Genomic DNA, 16,963 nt, shown 5'->3' with positions numbered 1-16,963 from the left:
TAGGCCTGTGAAACCCATATCCCAATAACGGCTTTCAGACTGAGAATTTCTCACTGGAAATTGCTGCTGACATTGAACATAGCCTAAGGTTAGGGTATTTAATTCATTGTTACATGTTATACCCCATAGGTTGTAAATAAACCCCTTTTTAAAGTCATATAACTTGTATCATTATTATACTGTAGGGCTGTGAACCCCATAGCTGAATGGCTTCAGACTGAGCTTTTTTTATGGAGAGCAATTTCCGTTTTATAACGGGCGGTGTCCATTTATTTACAGTAGTGTGTTGGTTAATTATTGCTTTCTTCAGTGGAAATACAGAATGTGTATAAAAATGCCAAATATACCAAAAGCTAAATCAAGCAGAGATTTACGACTATTTAACCATGTTAATCATTACTGAAAAATGCAAACTACAAACATGTAACCAGTTATAGATAATGAAGACATGAATACATGACAACTAGATACAGATATTTGATAAATTATTCATGCAACATTCTAGGAGTTGGCTATAACATGAGTACAAACAATGTGAGTGTGTGTATGTGTGTAAATGTTCGTGTGTGTGTTTTATCATTTCCCATCATAAAAATGTATCCCCATTCCCCAATCAAGTATCTTCATCGATACACACAAAAAACAATTAAAAAGTGGAGCCTTGTAACATAGAAAACAGTATTGGTATATAAAAGAAAAAATAAGAACATAAGGCTACTGTTATATTACAATTATTTTGGTGACAACCTGGTTGATTGTGTTGTTAACGCGTTACTATTGCGTTTTATTGTGTTGTTAACGCGTTACTTTAAATATATAAATAAACGTGGGACACAAAAAAGGCAGTGTAGAACACCATTGACCATCATCTCTCTAACAACTTTCAAAAGATATTTCCGAAGTTTGCCCTCCAAAAATATATTTTCCTAATGAATGAAGTCGCACAAAAATGTGTATTTTCCTAATAATTAATTTGCACCAAAAAGTGTATTTTCACACGAATTAAGACACACAAAAACCCACAGAATCTGCTGAAATAGTTTTTGTACATATTTGCAAGAATTGAGTGTGAGATTGTGTTGCCAGATTACTTATGCTTGGTTTAAATATACACGTGATCTTTCCATACTCACTGGGCGCAGTTGTCAACTAATGTGAAATGTCAATGTGAAATCAACAAAAAATGTTCCCATGTCATTGGATTTAGGTTAAAAGCTGTGTGAAAAAATACGAAATTCCCTTAAATCCAATCCGTTTCCCACGCTGATTCAATGTCATCACATTTCATTATTTGGTTGAAATGTCATGGAAACAACGTTGATTCAACCAGTTTTTGCACGGTGGAATTTCTATCTTCATATTACTGTAAATGCCAAACGGTCCCATCAAGTTGCTGACTACAAATACAGCCCACCACAAAACAGAAATAGATGAGTGTATTTCCAAACTCAGGCTGGAAAGAGAAAAAATACATATCACAATCAAACCCTGGTCGTGTTGATTGATTTCGATGCAGTAGTAGGCTGGTAGCCTAAAAAGGTAAAGTCGAAGTTCATGGGTGTGGCTCCTGCCCTTGGCATATCTCTTCAGTTTTACTGATACCATTGTTTCCCTTACAAAAAAAGATTGCAGTCAGAGTGCAGTTTAACTGCAGTATGCTGAAAATACTGCATCCAAATAATACCACAGTCGACCGCAGTTACTGCACTTTTACAGTTTCAAAACTGCAATCTTTTTGTGTAAGGATTGCGATGAGAAGACTAGTAACATAAATAAATAAATAAATAAATAATAAGTATCTTTGCTGTAGTCATTGTGGACATAAATGTTCTCATCCACATGACGGCGGCATTGTTCCTTTTTCTGCCAGCAGGTGGCATAGGACTGCATTTATGTGCCAAGATAATCCACTTTATCGAGCCTATTATGAAGTCCGTTCCACAGGGTTTTAAATAGTTGACACCTGAATTGTGCTTAAATATGTTTTCACTGAAAACCTATGAAGCCTATGAACATACTGGTTAAAATGAAACTTGCTCATGCTGGATAACACGTCAAAGAAAATGTAGGATAAAAGTGCGCAAAGAACAATGGCACAATGAATGGACTAAGGCGACTCCAGAGTGGAGGCACCTGTTTAGGCTGTGCTTCCAAGCATGCATTTTCATCCACAAATGTTAGATTAATTAATGATAATACAACGTTTGGTGTATTAACCTTAGGACAGTGGATGATAACAATCTGCTGGATAACATGCACCCAGAGAGTAATCAATCCAATGTAATCATTTTTCTCACTGGTCAGTGCAATGTGGTGCGGTCAAGCACATCCCCCTGAAATTTCTCTCAACACTGATCTTCTGTCCACTTGAGAGAAACACCGCACAAGTACGTGGCGGCGATTACCCACGATTGCACAGAAGCCGAGAAGCACCCTACTAGAGAATGCTAAACTTTCTCATGAATAGAGACCAATTTAAAACCATAGATGTCACTATGTTTCAGGATCTTGTCCATTTCTCTCTCGGCTTCATCCAAACTCCACCCGTCGGGTCATCCATTACATATATGAGTCCCGTGTCCCGGCGGCTGTAGTGCCATGAGTGGGGTCGCGTACTCCTCTCATGAATCCCGGCGTCATACGAGAGGTCCGGCCTCTTCACCGTCTCTTGGAACCGGATAGTAAGGGCACGCGTGGAGCTTTCGTTCATTTTTTGATACACTGAATTGCGTTTCACGGGCACCTGAGCACCAAAGCACTGGAACAGCTCCCACACCTCTACTACAGTGGGCTTGGAACCGCGCTGACCCATTCTTCAAAACTAAGACCAAATTCACCTCAAAAGCAGATATGAGTCAGCTCAGATAGAGACCCTAATTGCAAACACCCTCAAAGGTCCTGTCTTTCCTCACTTGTGCTGTTGTTTGCTACACACTTGTCTCGCTTGGCCCAATGACCGAATACTTCTTATAGAGGCTCAGTATCCCAAATAATGAGCTTAGCTTTCCTGTAAGGCGGCGTTAAGTACAGTGACTTTGGTTTACGGAAAACCTGTTGAATGTTACCACACGTCTCTGGCATTTTGCACATTCGATAAGACTATTTTACCAATGTAGACCTACATGCTATTCTAAGGCCGGATCCACCTGGCACCGGCCGTCAGTTTTGACTTGGCCCCTAGCTTGCGCGCTGTCTAGGCGAGGCACGCCAGCAACTGCCAAGCCTCTGTAGCTAGTGGTAGGGTGTTTGGTTACTAGAGTTATAGCGCAGATAGAACTATGTGTGCCTGTGTCTAGCAGTCCCAGAAGTGTATCAACAACGTCATATGTTTTCTTTCTGGCTGTGATCTCACCAGCCCGAACATTCTTATGCTTGTTGTCATCATTGAGGATTTTCAAATAAAACCCAATCAATTGTTTAGTGTCATGACGTGACTGATGGGAAACGTATTCAATGTGTGACAATCCAGCACACTGGTGAAGCAAGAAACATGAATACAGAGATATGATTGTTCGTGCGTCATTGTGGTTTCTCACGGGCCCCAGAGAATAGTGCACAATACTGTTTCTTGGCGGCCATACTTGGTTTGTAGGCTACAGAAAGGTCACATACACATTGCCATACATGAATAAGCAACAGAGGTCAGACAAACCCGTTTATTAATCCCTTTGCTGTATTATATTTTCAATAAATTATTGGACCTATAATGTTAAAAAGTAATTTACTGTGTTAAATCACAGAGTGCAGTGGCAGCTAAATAGACTGTCTGCACAGTCTGTCAAATTGGCAGGAATAACAAACAAAAACAGCAACATTTGACATGGCTAAATAGACTGTCTGCATAGTCTGTCAAATTGGCAGGAATAACAAACAAAAACAGCAACATTTGACATGGTAGCATTGGATTTTAATACTGACAGACTGCATTCAGCAAATTCATACATTTTGTGTTTGGCAGATTATATGAGTGACTTGTTGGTGAACTGTCTACAACTGATGCTTGTTTCCTTATCAACATATGCATACTGTATGCACAGGTGAACAATAAACATCTGTGTATGTTTTGTTTTGACAAGATTAAAACTGAAAAAATAAGGCAATTAAGGTACATTGTGAATGATAAACGGTTTGCCACATCATAGGGCAGCAGGTAACCTACCCGTTAGAGCGTTGTGCTAGTAACTGAAAGGTTGCTGGTTTGAATACCCGACCAGACAAAATAAAACATCTGTCGATATACCCTTGCGCAAGGCACTTAACCTTAATTTGCTACAAGGGCACCGTACTATGGTTAACCCTATAAACAACACCTATTCGGTGTATATGATAATATAACATATATATATTTTTTAATTCAAATGATGTACCTATGAAATAAATTCCAAGCAGGTCACCCCTTATACAAGTCAGTATTCAATGTCCATCCACGTCTGAGGACTCCGGGAGATAAAAGAGGAAACCAGCCACTAAGGACAACAGTCCCCTGTTCCCTTCCAGTAGGTTTGGGTTTTGCTAGGACGTTGTGAATGGGGATGGCGTTGGGTGTAAACATCTGCATTTAGTTCCAAAAGTTGCATATTCGAATCCAGCGATAGAAAGCTGTTTTTATATTTTGGTTTTAAGCCTATCCCAAACCTTCATTCTGAAAGGTTCATGTATAACCGTAATAATTCTGAGTTAATGCCTAAACATTACCCTAACCTAAAAAATGTGGAGTTAAAAAAACCTTAAACACTTTGAAATTTGATGTTTGGAACAACTTCGAAATTTGACGTTTGAGAAACATGAATGAACGTCAAATTCTGAGGTGAGCCTGTGAGAAATTGTTGGAAATACAGTCATAATAGTAGTATTCAATACAGTAGCACACTTGTAAAACTAACACACGGGTGGCCATATTACTGTCAATTAGCCTTCCTGTTTCAGCTGTGTAGCCTTTAACTCAGTCGCCATGGGTAACGGTGCTTTAATAAGCAATCTGAGATGCACCTCCCAGTCTGTACGATTCCCATGATCGAAGGCATCAACACCTGAGTGCTAAAATCCACAGATCTTTCCTAAACACGGATAGGCTAAACAAATGTCCTATACAGGTCCAGTACCATAATACAGTAACTTAACATCAGCCCTGTTAAGACTATGTTGACGAAAAAGGCAATGGCTGGAACTAGATCAGGGTATAACTGATCCTGTATATGACCAAGAACATTTTTATGGGCCGATACGTAAGGGCTTATCATTCCACCAAAATGAAAAGTCTCAACAGGTGCTTATTCTTTTACAATTTTCTTTAGGACAGTATCAGTCCTGTGACAGCGTGCAGAGAACACTAGATCAGTTTGCTTTACTGTTTGAGTCAGAGAGTCATCTCAGTGATGAAGAAGAGGTGATCTCCAGTTGTGTGTTCGTGCTGAATGCCAATGTGTGAGACGGCAGATGGACGTGTGTATGTGTGAGTGTGTCAAGATGATCAAGCACTCCAGCTTCCGAGTTAAGGCCATAATTCAAGCAAAAATACTTCTCTATCCAGTCAGAAATGTCAAACAAACTACATAGTTTAGGATGTTGGTGTTGGTGTGGTTATACATGCGTTTCAAAGAGAATGCCAGGTATGCATGTTGCAACAGTTCCCAATCCTCCCCATTGATTGCTTGCTGCACTATCCATACGGGAGGAGAGTCTATCTATAACATAATAACCCCATCACAAACTTGTGACATCACCGCCTCTACTCCTCAGCCTTGCTCCCCACGGGGCCGCTCTTGAACTTGACCACCATGACGGTGATGTTGTCGGGGCAGCCGCGGTAGAAAGACTGCAGCACGATGCTCTTGGCACCGTAGTGCGGCTCGTCCAGGCGCTCGCGCACAAAACGCACTGCCTCCTCGTTGCTGAAGGCGTCCCACAGCCCGTCCGACGCCAGGATCATGAACTCGGGCTGCAGCTTGTCCAGGTCAAAGGTCAACACGTCGGGGTCGGGGATGACCACGTTGAGGTTCTTTAGGGGGTAGTCGCCCAGCGAGCGAGACATGGCCAGGATGCCCTGGACGCGCCATGAGCCGTTGAAGCTGATGAAGCCCCCTGGTGGTGAAGGAATGGAAGTGCAATGCCCTATGATTATACTCTCAGTAACTTTATTATCTCACACTGGGACATTGGTCATTGATTTTGTACACGGGAAAAAAGTGCAGATGGAGCAAGGGAATTTCTGTATCACAGTCAAATGACATATCTATATTTTTATAGATATTCTATTTACCAAATCCACCTCAGCATATCAGTGCTTCCTATCATTTGTCAGACCAAGTAATGTATTCAACTTCTCTTGCACTTCAAAAGAGGGCCAATAGGTGGTGAGTCAAGGCTACAATTCTGCAGTCTCTCCTTTTGACACTAATTCGTTCTAGTGAGTCCTCCTAGCGTGCCATTGTCATCTGCTCAAGTATGGGAAACATTTTATGTCGTCATGACGTTTTGCACTACCTTCCACAGCCAAGAAAATGGTATGTGTGTTTTGTTTCTGTGCTGAACACTAAGGGCCGGTTTGCTGGACACAGATTAAACCTGGTTCTGGACTAAGAAACAGTTCTCCAATTAAAGTGGTCTTTAGTTTATGAGTAGGGCTAATCTGATTCAGGAAACTCACCCCAATATGTGAGTTCACTGTGTTGAGTTTAGCTAGGTTTGACACAAACACATCTTTTTAACACCCCCATAGCGTTGTGGTGCTGTTCATCCATGCTGGTGGTCCGCTCACCTGCCCTCTTGATCCTCTTGCGCTCCTTCAGCTGGTATGGCTTGTGGTCATGTGACAATGCCACAGCGTTTCCGTCCTTGTCACACAACACGCCTCGTGAGTCCCCAACGTTGGCCACCGTCAGCTCCCTGTCCGATAGCAGGGCCACCAGACATGTAGTACCTGAGAGAGGGAGACAGAGGTGATATTTCAATTTAAAGGGACATTACATTCCAAAACCATAGATGATCTAAACAAGGGATGGCCTGGGACGGGGGCTCATCTTGACATTAGACTACTGTTATTATCTGAAAACATCTGAGTGTAATTAACCTTTACATGTTTTTCACCTGTGATTCTCATTCTCAGAATACCACAAGTGTATCAAAGTCCGCTAACCAACCACAATACCGAGAGCCATACTGTATTTCCATCACAGCTATGAAAGTCCAGGTAACAGGAGAAGGCCCAAATAACGTATCTGACAAAGGTCTACCTTTTCATGTCCTCCTCCTCCATTGAAAAATCCAGTGATTTATAAGGTACTGTTTCCAGTACATTCATCTAATCAATCTCTCAGGGCAACAAAGCAGCTTTGTGTACTCCGTGACACTGACTTTGTGTCTTGACCTTCCAAAGGTTGTCTCCATGGAGACATTTCACCCCCGCCATAATAAATAATACTACATTTGATGTATACAGCTTTACTTTTACAGACCAAATCTGTAAAAAAAAAAAAAAAAAGTACTTTACATTTCCATTTTAATTTTTTTCTCCCTTTAGGCATAAAGTGATTGGGATATTTTAAAGAGGGTCAACTCTGACCTGTTTTAACCCTTGTGTTGTCTTAAGGGTAAAAAATGACCCGCCACTATGTTTAACAGCAGAGAAAACTTGAATTTGATGACTTCTCCTAGAGTGCCCAACAGGTCGTATATCAGATTTTTTCAGATGTCCAGGAGGAACAAGATAACAATGATTTAGAAGAGGAGGAGGTATCTGAAGAAGAAGATGGGGAAGAATACAACCCAGAGCACGATGCATAATCTTCAGATGAAGAAGAAATCCCCCAAGCTGAAAGAGAGACAGTTTTGTCAAAGAACAGCAAAATAACATGGTCCTTGTCACAATATGACAGCCAGGGCAGGATGGAAGCACAAAATGTCATAAGGATGACCCCAGGGCCCACAAGACATGCAGTTGCCCATGCCCAGGACATCTACATCACACCAGCCATAAAAAAAAATCCTCCTGGAGATGACGCACAATCCAGATACGCTTGGAAGATGCAAGTCTACACAGGGAAGCCGACCAGTGGAGGCCCGGAGAAGAACCAGGGGATGCGGGTTGTGTTTGATGTGACAGAAGGACTGAGGGGGCACAATGTCACGTGTGACAATTTCTTCACCTCTTATGAACTCAGCCAGCAGCTCATAAAGAGGAAGATCACCATGGTTGGCACAGTTAGAAAGAACAAGCCTGAACTCCCCCTGCACTCCTCGCAACAAGGGGAAGACAGGCCTTCTCATCAAAGTTTGCCTTCACCCCCACCACCACTCTAGTTTCTTACCTCCCAAAGAGGAACAAGAGTGTGGTCCTCCTGAGCATACTGCACAAAACGGCTGAGATCAGTGATCGTGAGGACAGGAAGCCAGCCATCATCCTGGACTACAACCACAACAAAGGACAATCTGAACAAGTTGATTGGAATTTACAGCTGCAGGAGGATGACTGCCTGCTGGCCCCTGGTCGTCTTCCATAACATCATTGATGTGTCCTCATACAATGCCTTTGTGTTATGGGACCAGATCAACCCTACCTGGAGGCCTGATAAGCGGAACAAGAGGGTGTTGTTCCTGGAGCAGCTGGGAAAGGCACTTATAACCCCACACATTCAAAGAAGGGAGCGCCTCCCCCTCACAGCAGCCTCTGCAGCACTTGTGAAAGCTGTTCAGTGGGCTGAATCTAGTCCTGATCCACCTGAGGCTGCAGCTGGGGCAGGCAAGAGGAGGAGATGCCAATTCTACCCCCCAAAGAAGGACTGTAAAACAAATACTATGTGCTGAACATGTGAGAAATACATCTGCAAAGTCCATGCACACACACTTGCATACTGTCCTATATGTGCTAATTAGAGTTGATTGATTTATGTTCTTCATATTTTTGTATCTATTATCCTATTTTATTTGTATTTATTGTTGTTGTTTATACACCTTGTGGGTGGGGGCAATATTTAAACAAATGGGAGAAGACTAGTATCTTGTAGTTGAATTCCTCATTGTACAGTATATAAGAATATATCACTATGTTGCCAAAAAAGTTCAAGACTTTCAAGACTTGTTTCCCTTCAATAAAATGCATTCAAAACTACTTTCTGCATATTTCTGCTACTTTCTTAGGCTATACAAGTGCTATCTCTTGCTAAGAAATGTACGTTTACACCTATGTAGTACCCTTAGCAATAATAAACCTCTACTTTAGTAAAGAAAAAAATGATGCCAGAAAAAAATGACAGGTGTGGTGTCCACTGATTAAATGCAGTCTTTCTGCATTGTAAAGAGGCAAAACCCAGATATTCAAAGTTTGTGATGAATGACAGGTTGTTTCTTCATGCAAAATAGATTTGGGGTTTAAAATTCGCTTCTCCCCCTCTGACCCATCTCTGTCCGAGTGTATCGGACTTAATGTCTTAACCAATCTGCAGTATTGCCACATTTTTAACCCGTCCGACCTCGTACTCATAAACATCTCAGAGAAGGAGTGCTGATCCAGGTCCTAAAAGGCTAAACTGATCTTAGATCAGCACTCCTACAGTCCCTCACCTGCTTCGTCGTGATTGGCGGAGAGCTTGTCCACCATGTCTCGGTCTACAGCCAGGATACGCTGCTCCAGGATGCTGGGGTAGGAGGGAACGCTCTCCCTCTTCTCCCTCTTATAGGACAGCAACTGCTGCCTCAGAGCCTCCGGAAGGTGGGCCTTTACATAGTCCGCTGCAGCCTGTGAGAGATGGAGAGAGAGAGGGGAAAAGGGTGGAGAGAGAGAGCAACATAAGTATTTAGAAAGTTTTTCATCGCGGTTGTGGTTGAATTTCAGTTATTTGACCGGTCAACTTTCTGATGATTGGTTGATACAATTCTGTGCTTTTACTTGTACAGCGGTACAGAATGCTTGTTTTTTGGCCTGTAAATGAATCCAGATTAAATGTTTGAACGAGGCACATTTATTTTTTCTGTGTTCAGCAGTGTGGTGAGCCTCCGATGCTGTAAATGACTGATAGCCTATTTCTCAAGGACACAGGTTGTCTTAGTGCCCATATTTTGCAAGAATACAGCCAGGAGATAGCCGTCTGTTTATATAATGGAAATTGTTCAATCTGAATTCAAAGTCCAAACAAGTTCCTCATCTTATAATACATTGAGCCCAAACTACAAGTTTAAAACACAAAAAAGTATTATTGAAATACACACCAAAAGGCATGACACCAATGTTTTCTAGGACCTACCAGAGATATCCAAACAAAAGCTATACATAGTGCAAGACCAGAGAAATTATATTTGACGAGCACATTTTATACCATATGTAGAAAGGGTTTCAATGTGGCAGGCTGTCTACAGATAAATCATGTGTCTACATACAGCACTGGGTGAATGGAGGCAATATGTAAGAGATTTTAAAATGCATGCTCAAATGCACACTTGGTGGCTTTGCTCATTTCCAATATGAATTAATTGATGAATAATGACTAATCAATTACCATGGGCCAAACCCGGGGGGCATGAAGGTTAACACTGGTTTCCAGTGCTGTTAAAGAGACGGTCTGTTTCTCTTTATATATTCAAATTAGAACAGTAAATATCCTTGGTTTTACTACACGTAGAAATGTGATTTCAGTTGGATTTAAAGAGGTGTATTTTCAGTATTTGACTGATTATTTCTATTCTGATACGTGGAAAAGAAAACGGAGAAGGAAGGTTCGCCAGGTGTTCTGTGCTGAATTATTCAACATCCTCTCTTCCTCTCCATTCCTCCCTCCTTCCTGCTCTCTTTTTTAGCCCTTTTCTTTATGTTCACTGCCTCCTTTCTCCTCAGATCATGTTCATCATATTGAATATTAATTCAGCTGCTGGAAGTTTATATATTTCATTATAGAAGCGTTCAAAACTCTTAAGACTTGAGACTCGACACACTCATGTCATCGTTTGCATATTCTTACACTTTGCAATCAATAGTTCTTGTGTTTTAATCAGTCCTGTAATCAAGCCATCCAATTAACCAAGGCAGATGAGATATTAACGAACAAACTCATTTCACTCATGGTGATAATTGTAGGAGCAGATTGATTTGAGAGAGAGGAGAGGAGCATGTAATTAGGAAGTGAAATTGAATAAAATAAATGATTAAAACAGTCTTCATTAGTCACCAGTGTAAGTAATCTCTCACTCTCTCTGAGTGTAATCATTAATTAGTTCAATTTGTTTGGGAGGAACACAGGGAGCCTTGAATAGTGAATGTAAAGTTACCCATCCAAGAGCCCAAATGACTAAGCCATGTAAAAGTAAATTTACCATTCAACCTTTTTTCATTCAATTCAATGTATATTTTGCATCTTGAAATTATCTGACTTTGGTGATGAAGACCATTAAACTGCGAAAAGATTGAAAAAGGATAGAGTTGAGAATTTGCAACATATTTGTAGTTTAAGGACACACTGCTCAGACAGAGACAAGCTGTTCTGTACACAATATTTGTTAAGGAGACATTTGGCTCCTTTTGATACCAGGGGAAAGCAAACATTTATTTGAACTCGCAGAAAAGAATTTGTAAAAAAGCAATTGAGCATGTGTCCTCACATTGACCACAAACCCCTCCTGCGACTTGAAGGCGGACTGCTACAGACTTGGGTAACTGAAAGGTTCATACTGAAAAGGTGAACATTTAGTCCTCTGAGTGTGTTGGGTTTGGTGCTCTCTCCAACTAACACATCTCTGTTACTCCCACCACATGTTTGCCAAAAGAGCTCAGCTCAGGATAGGTTAATTCAACACTCCCCCCAGCCCCTTCTGATAAAAAGTTCCACAACACAAACCCATATGCATGAGCTTATAACTCATTCACTCAGCAACCTAGTCTACTGTGCATGTTTCTCTTGACGTGCCTCTGGCAGTACTGACAATGTTGTGGAACCTTCCCCTCGTGATTTCTCAGGAGGACCAGGCCTTCCTTGTGAACCAACTCTACAATCAAGGGGGCCTGCCCGATGTAGGCATCGACGACTCCCTCCTGCGGTATTCTGGGCTCAACTCGTCGGTCGTGCTGCAGGACCACTCTGCCCAGCTGCTGGCCTTTGTGGGCAGCCAGGCCCCATCCTACGTGGCCAGCCTGGGTGCGGTTCTTGCCGGCCTGAGCAGTGTGCCCAACGCAGTGGGCATTGGTGCTCTGGTGGTCTCCATGATCTTAGAGATCAGCACAGCAGGTCACGGAGAGCCCCAGCGAGACGTGTCCCACCTGCTCCGCCGTGTCTTTGCTGAAGAGAAAGCTTCAGAAGTGCGTGACCTGATGGAGGAGTACCTGAAGCGCTACCGGATGCATGTGGGGGCTAGTGAGCACCTGCTGAAGGACACGCGCCGTCTGGAGGCTGAGCTCAGCGTGCAGCTGACTCGTCTGAAGAACTCCATGCTGCACGACGGCCACATTAGCACGCGGGCACTCAAGCACTGGGTCAACGGAGCCGCCTTCCACTCCCAGATGCTGGTGCACCAAGCCCGTCTGGAGCAGGACAATGGGACAGCTGCCCATGCAGCTCTGGGCTCCTACCTGCAGGAACTACACCCCCTGCTGGCCGAGTACAGGAGGTACAGAAGCTCCAGCCTGGAAATGGTGAAAGATTGGTATGGTTCTTGTCACAAGCGGGAGCGAAGGAGGAGGCAGATGTGTTCCGGGGATTGTTGGCCATCATGTTCAGTTTGTGACAAAGAGACTGGCGAGACACGAAGCGTTCCACTCCTAAACAAAGATTCATGGTATCTACCAAGAAGCTATTACAAACAGATCAAAGAGGCCTACATCAATCTCACATTCTCAAACTATGACCAGATCACAGGTATGAAGGGTTATTTCACAGCCATCCAGGTGAACCTGACCAACCTTAGAGCTCAGCGTGGCATCTTCCATGTTCCCACACAACTGTCTCTAGCAAACCAAACCCAACCCAGGCAACAGGGTTGGAGTCGATTCACTGGTGTACAGAAGGAAAAGTATTAATAAAGATGATCAAGTTACCCAGAAACCCCTGGATTTCAGATAAGAAGTTCTGACTTGAACGTGTGTGTGTTTGGGGGGGGGCTCTGATTTGTGTGTTCCTGGCAAAACTCCCACTGAGAACAAGGTCCACCTTCATAGTCATAGCTCATGCATGTCACTCAGTCACCATGACCACAGGAAGGGTAACAGGATCATGCACGCGTGCACACACACACACACCCAGCAGGGGTGGTAAGGGGACCCGACAGGAAGGTTAAATATTTAAGGATAGGAATAGTCTGAAAGTTCCAGATAGATATGTAAACAGCCTGCCCTTTCAGACTCCACTACACAAGGCCATGCACTTCCCTTATCTTAAAGGGTAGGTAGCATAAACGTAACCACATGTAACATATGGGTTTGCATTAGAATATGCATTAAAAGTCCCAATGCAAAGTTACACCTCACTTTTCTATTTGTTTTAGTTATATAAAAAAATCAGAATTCTGAATGCTGCTTACTCCCTATAAAGTAAACTGTAACAGAAATAACTTCAAATTAAACCAAATCGATTACACTCAGCAAACTTACAAGCAAATACTTTGTGTGTATTGTTTCTTGCAAGGTTGCTAGCCAACTAGCCTGCTAACGTTACATTGCTATCAACACCTAGCGTACAGCGACATTAAAGTAAACCAAAGTTTTCTAAATATATAACGGCATCTAACCAGTTATCAAATAATGTTACTGGTATATGCAGTTATCTTAGCCAGCAAGCCATCCAGCTAAAGTTAGTCATTTTAGCCTGCTAACTAACCAGCTAACTAGCCAACCACCACGGTCTATGTAAGTAGTAAACCAGAGAACAACTAGTCTAGCACAGACAGGAACTCCCATTCCAAATCCTGCCCTCAACTGGTTAAACTAAACCATCAAAGTCCTCCTGGGTGAAATGATTACTGCATACAGTAGACGTGCGCAGGGTTCCCATGCTCGAAACTACTCGCTTCAACCTGACAAATCGTTCCGACTTCAAAGCTTGCTTCTCAGTTTTGAGCCACAAATGAGTCATAACCCCGTCATTGTAGGTATTACTGCACTATGTGGTTATTACTGCATTAGCTACAAACAACGGAAAACGACTACAATACTCACTCGACTACCGATACCAAACGCACAGGAGAAAAAGAGTTGCAGTTTTTCCACATTATTGCATGTTTTTTTTTCTTTGTAGATGTACATAGTAGCTCACCAGCGCTAACACTTGGGCAGAAATATGTAAAAACACTAAAACATAACTGTTTGTAGTTATGTAAGGAAGTGCTATTTCTTATGCAGGTGACCAGCCTACTGCTATTACATTGCTATAACTGAGACAACGTATTTTCACAGTAAAACATGTTAGGTCCCATACAGGATAGCTCCCACACACACAGCACACACACATTACACACACTAACTGCCGAGGACACACAGATAAGACATACACCCACACATTGGGAGGAAGAGACAGCCTTGACTTGCAGACACAAGCACACACACACAATCTCCTTCCTAGCCGAACATTGTGTGACTGAGAACGACACGACGAGACCCGGAGGAACGACGGACGGCTCAACAGGACCAATCCAAGAAGACAACACCTCAACTGTGGCCAATCAAAAGCCAGGGACTTTCAGACTCAACCCACTTTTTTGTACTGTACATAACATGCTTACAATCTGTTATCGGGGCTTCTTTCTGCTGGTTCTTTGGTAGCCAAATGAATGAGCCCGTATACGTTGTACCAGATATCTTTACTCTGAATAAACTGTCGCTTGTCATACAATTGACCACCTTGTCCGAATCGATCCTTGACCGACTCGCCCTATCTACATATCCCATCATCAACAGTTATAGGTAACCAGATTGTGACTACAACTCAGTTACTGAGTCTTTGACCACACTGTGTTGTTGCTAGAAATTCATGCTTCCTTCCCTTTAACAGGATCTATTTGTAAATGTTTTTTTTTAACCTTTATTTAACGAGGCAAGTCAGTTAGGATCAAATTCTTATTTACAATGACAGCCTAGGAACAGTGGGTTAACTGCCTTGTTCAGGGGCAGAAGGGCAGATTTTTACCTTGTCAGCTTGGGGATTCGATTGGGTTACTGACCCAGCACTCTAACCACTAGGCTACCCGCCTCCCAACCACTAGGCTACCCGCCTCTAACCACTAGGCTACCCGCCTCTAACCACTAGGCTACCCGCCTCCAACCACTAGGCTACCCGCCTCCAACCACTAGGCTACCCGCCTCTAACCACTAGGCTACCCGCCTCTAACCACTAGGCTACCCGCCTCTAACCACTAGGCTACCCGCCTCTAACCACTAGGCTACCCGCCTCCAACCACTAGGCTACCCGCCTCTAACCACTAGGCTACCCGCCTCTAACCACTAGGCTACCCGCCTCTAACCACTAGGCTACCCGCCTCTAACCACTAGGCTACCCGCCTCCAACCACTAGGCTACCTGCCTCCAACCACTAGGCTACCCGCCTCCAACCACTAGGCTACCCGCCTCTAACCACTAGGCTACCCGCCTCCAACCACTAGGCTACCTGCCTCCAACCACTAGGCTACCCGCCTCCAACCACTAGGCTACCCGCCTCTAACCACTAGGCTACCCGCCTCCAACCACTAGGCTACCCGCCTCCAACCACTAGGCTACCCGCCTCCAACCACTAGGCTACCCGCCTCTAACCACTAGGCTACCCGCCTCCAACCACTAGGCTACCCGCCTCTAACCACTAGGCTACCCGTCTCCAACCACTAGGCTACCCGCCTCTAACCACTAGGCTACCCGCCTCCAACCACTAGGCTACCCGCCTCTAACCACTAGGCTACCCGCCTCTAACCACTAGGCTACCCGCCTCCAACCACTAGGCTACCCGCCTCTAACCACTAGGCTACCCGCCTCCAACCACTAGGCTACCCGCCACCCCGTATTAGAATGTCATAGAGTGGAACTTTCAATGGTTGAAAGCAGGGCCTGGAACCGGTTCAGGGTACACAACCGAAAACCGAAAAATACAATTTTTCAAGGAACAGAAATGGTTAATAACATTCCGTCAAGGCATTTTCTTCTATTCCCACAAAAAACGCCTATCCAAAGCCCTCAATCTGTCACTCAGAATGTTATTCCAGTGTCTGCCTGCCAGCTGAAAATCTTTGCCTGTGTGTGTGCGCGTGTTTGGGCTACCTGCCCCCCCAAAGAAGTATAGTCTACTGTACTGATGTTACCATAGTCTACTGTACTGACGTTACCATAGTCTACTGTACTGATGTTACCATAGTCTACTGTACTGATGGCTACTGTACTGATGTTACCATAGTCTACTGTACTGATGTTACCATAGTCTACTGTACTGACGTTACCATAGGCTACTGTACTGACGTAACCATAGGCTACTGTACTGACGTTACCATAGTCTACTGTACTGACGTTACCATAGGCTACTGTACTGACGTTACCATAGTCTACTGTACTGACGTTACCATAGGCTACTGTACTGACGTTACCATAGGCTACTGTACTGACGTTATCATAGGCTACTGTACTGATGTTACCATAGGATACTGTACTGATGTTACCATAGTCTACTGTACTGATGTTACCATAGTCTACTGTACTGACGTTACCATAGGCTACTGTACTGACGTTACCATAGTCTACTGTACTGACGTTACCATAGTCTACTGTACTGACGTTACCATAGTCTACTGTACTGATGTTACCATAGTCTACTGTCCTGGCGTAACCATAGTCTACTGTACTGATGTTACCATAGTCTACTGTCCTGATGTTACCATAGTCTACTGTACTGATGGCTACTGTACTGACGTTACCATAGGCTACTGTACTGACGTTACCATAGTCTACTGTACTGACGTTACCATAGTCTACTGTACTGATGTTACCATAGTCTACTGTACTGATGTTACCATA

At 43.3% G+C, this 16,963-nt stretch overlaps 1 protein-coding gene across 1 annotated transcript in view; it reads right to left on the bottom strand.

Annotated features, from left to right (window-relative positions):
* Positions 1-3,885: 3,885 nt before the first annotated feature.
* The window catches only part of LOC115103216 (protein phosphatase 1L-like), a 63,367-nt gene continuing 50,289 nt past the window's right edge, over positions 3,886-16,963 (bottom strand). Inside the window, exons 2-4 of the mRNA XM_029624002.2 lie at positions 9,559-9,733; positions 6,758-6,919; positions 3,886-6,081 (exon numbers count right to left, since the gene is read on the bottom strand). Of these exons, the coding sequence (XP_029479862.1) occupies positions 5,729-6,081; positions 6,758-6,919; positions 9,559-9,733 (690 nt within the window). The 3' untranslated portion in view covers positions 3,886-5,728. The remainder of the gene's footprint in view (positions 6,082-6,757; positions 6,920-9,558; positions 9,734-16,963) is intronic.

This window comes from Oncorhynchus nerka, linkage group LG20, assembly GCF_034236695.1.
Source record: "Oncorhynchus nerka isolate Pitt River linkage group LG20, Oner_Uvic_2.0, whole genome shotgun sequence".
NCBI lineage: Eukaryota > Metazoa > Chordata > Actinopteri > Salmoniformes > Salmonidae > Oncorhynchus > Oncorhynchus nerka.
This window is presented reverse-complemented; position numbering and strand designations above follow the sequence as displayed.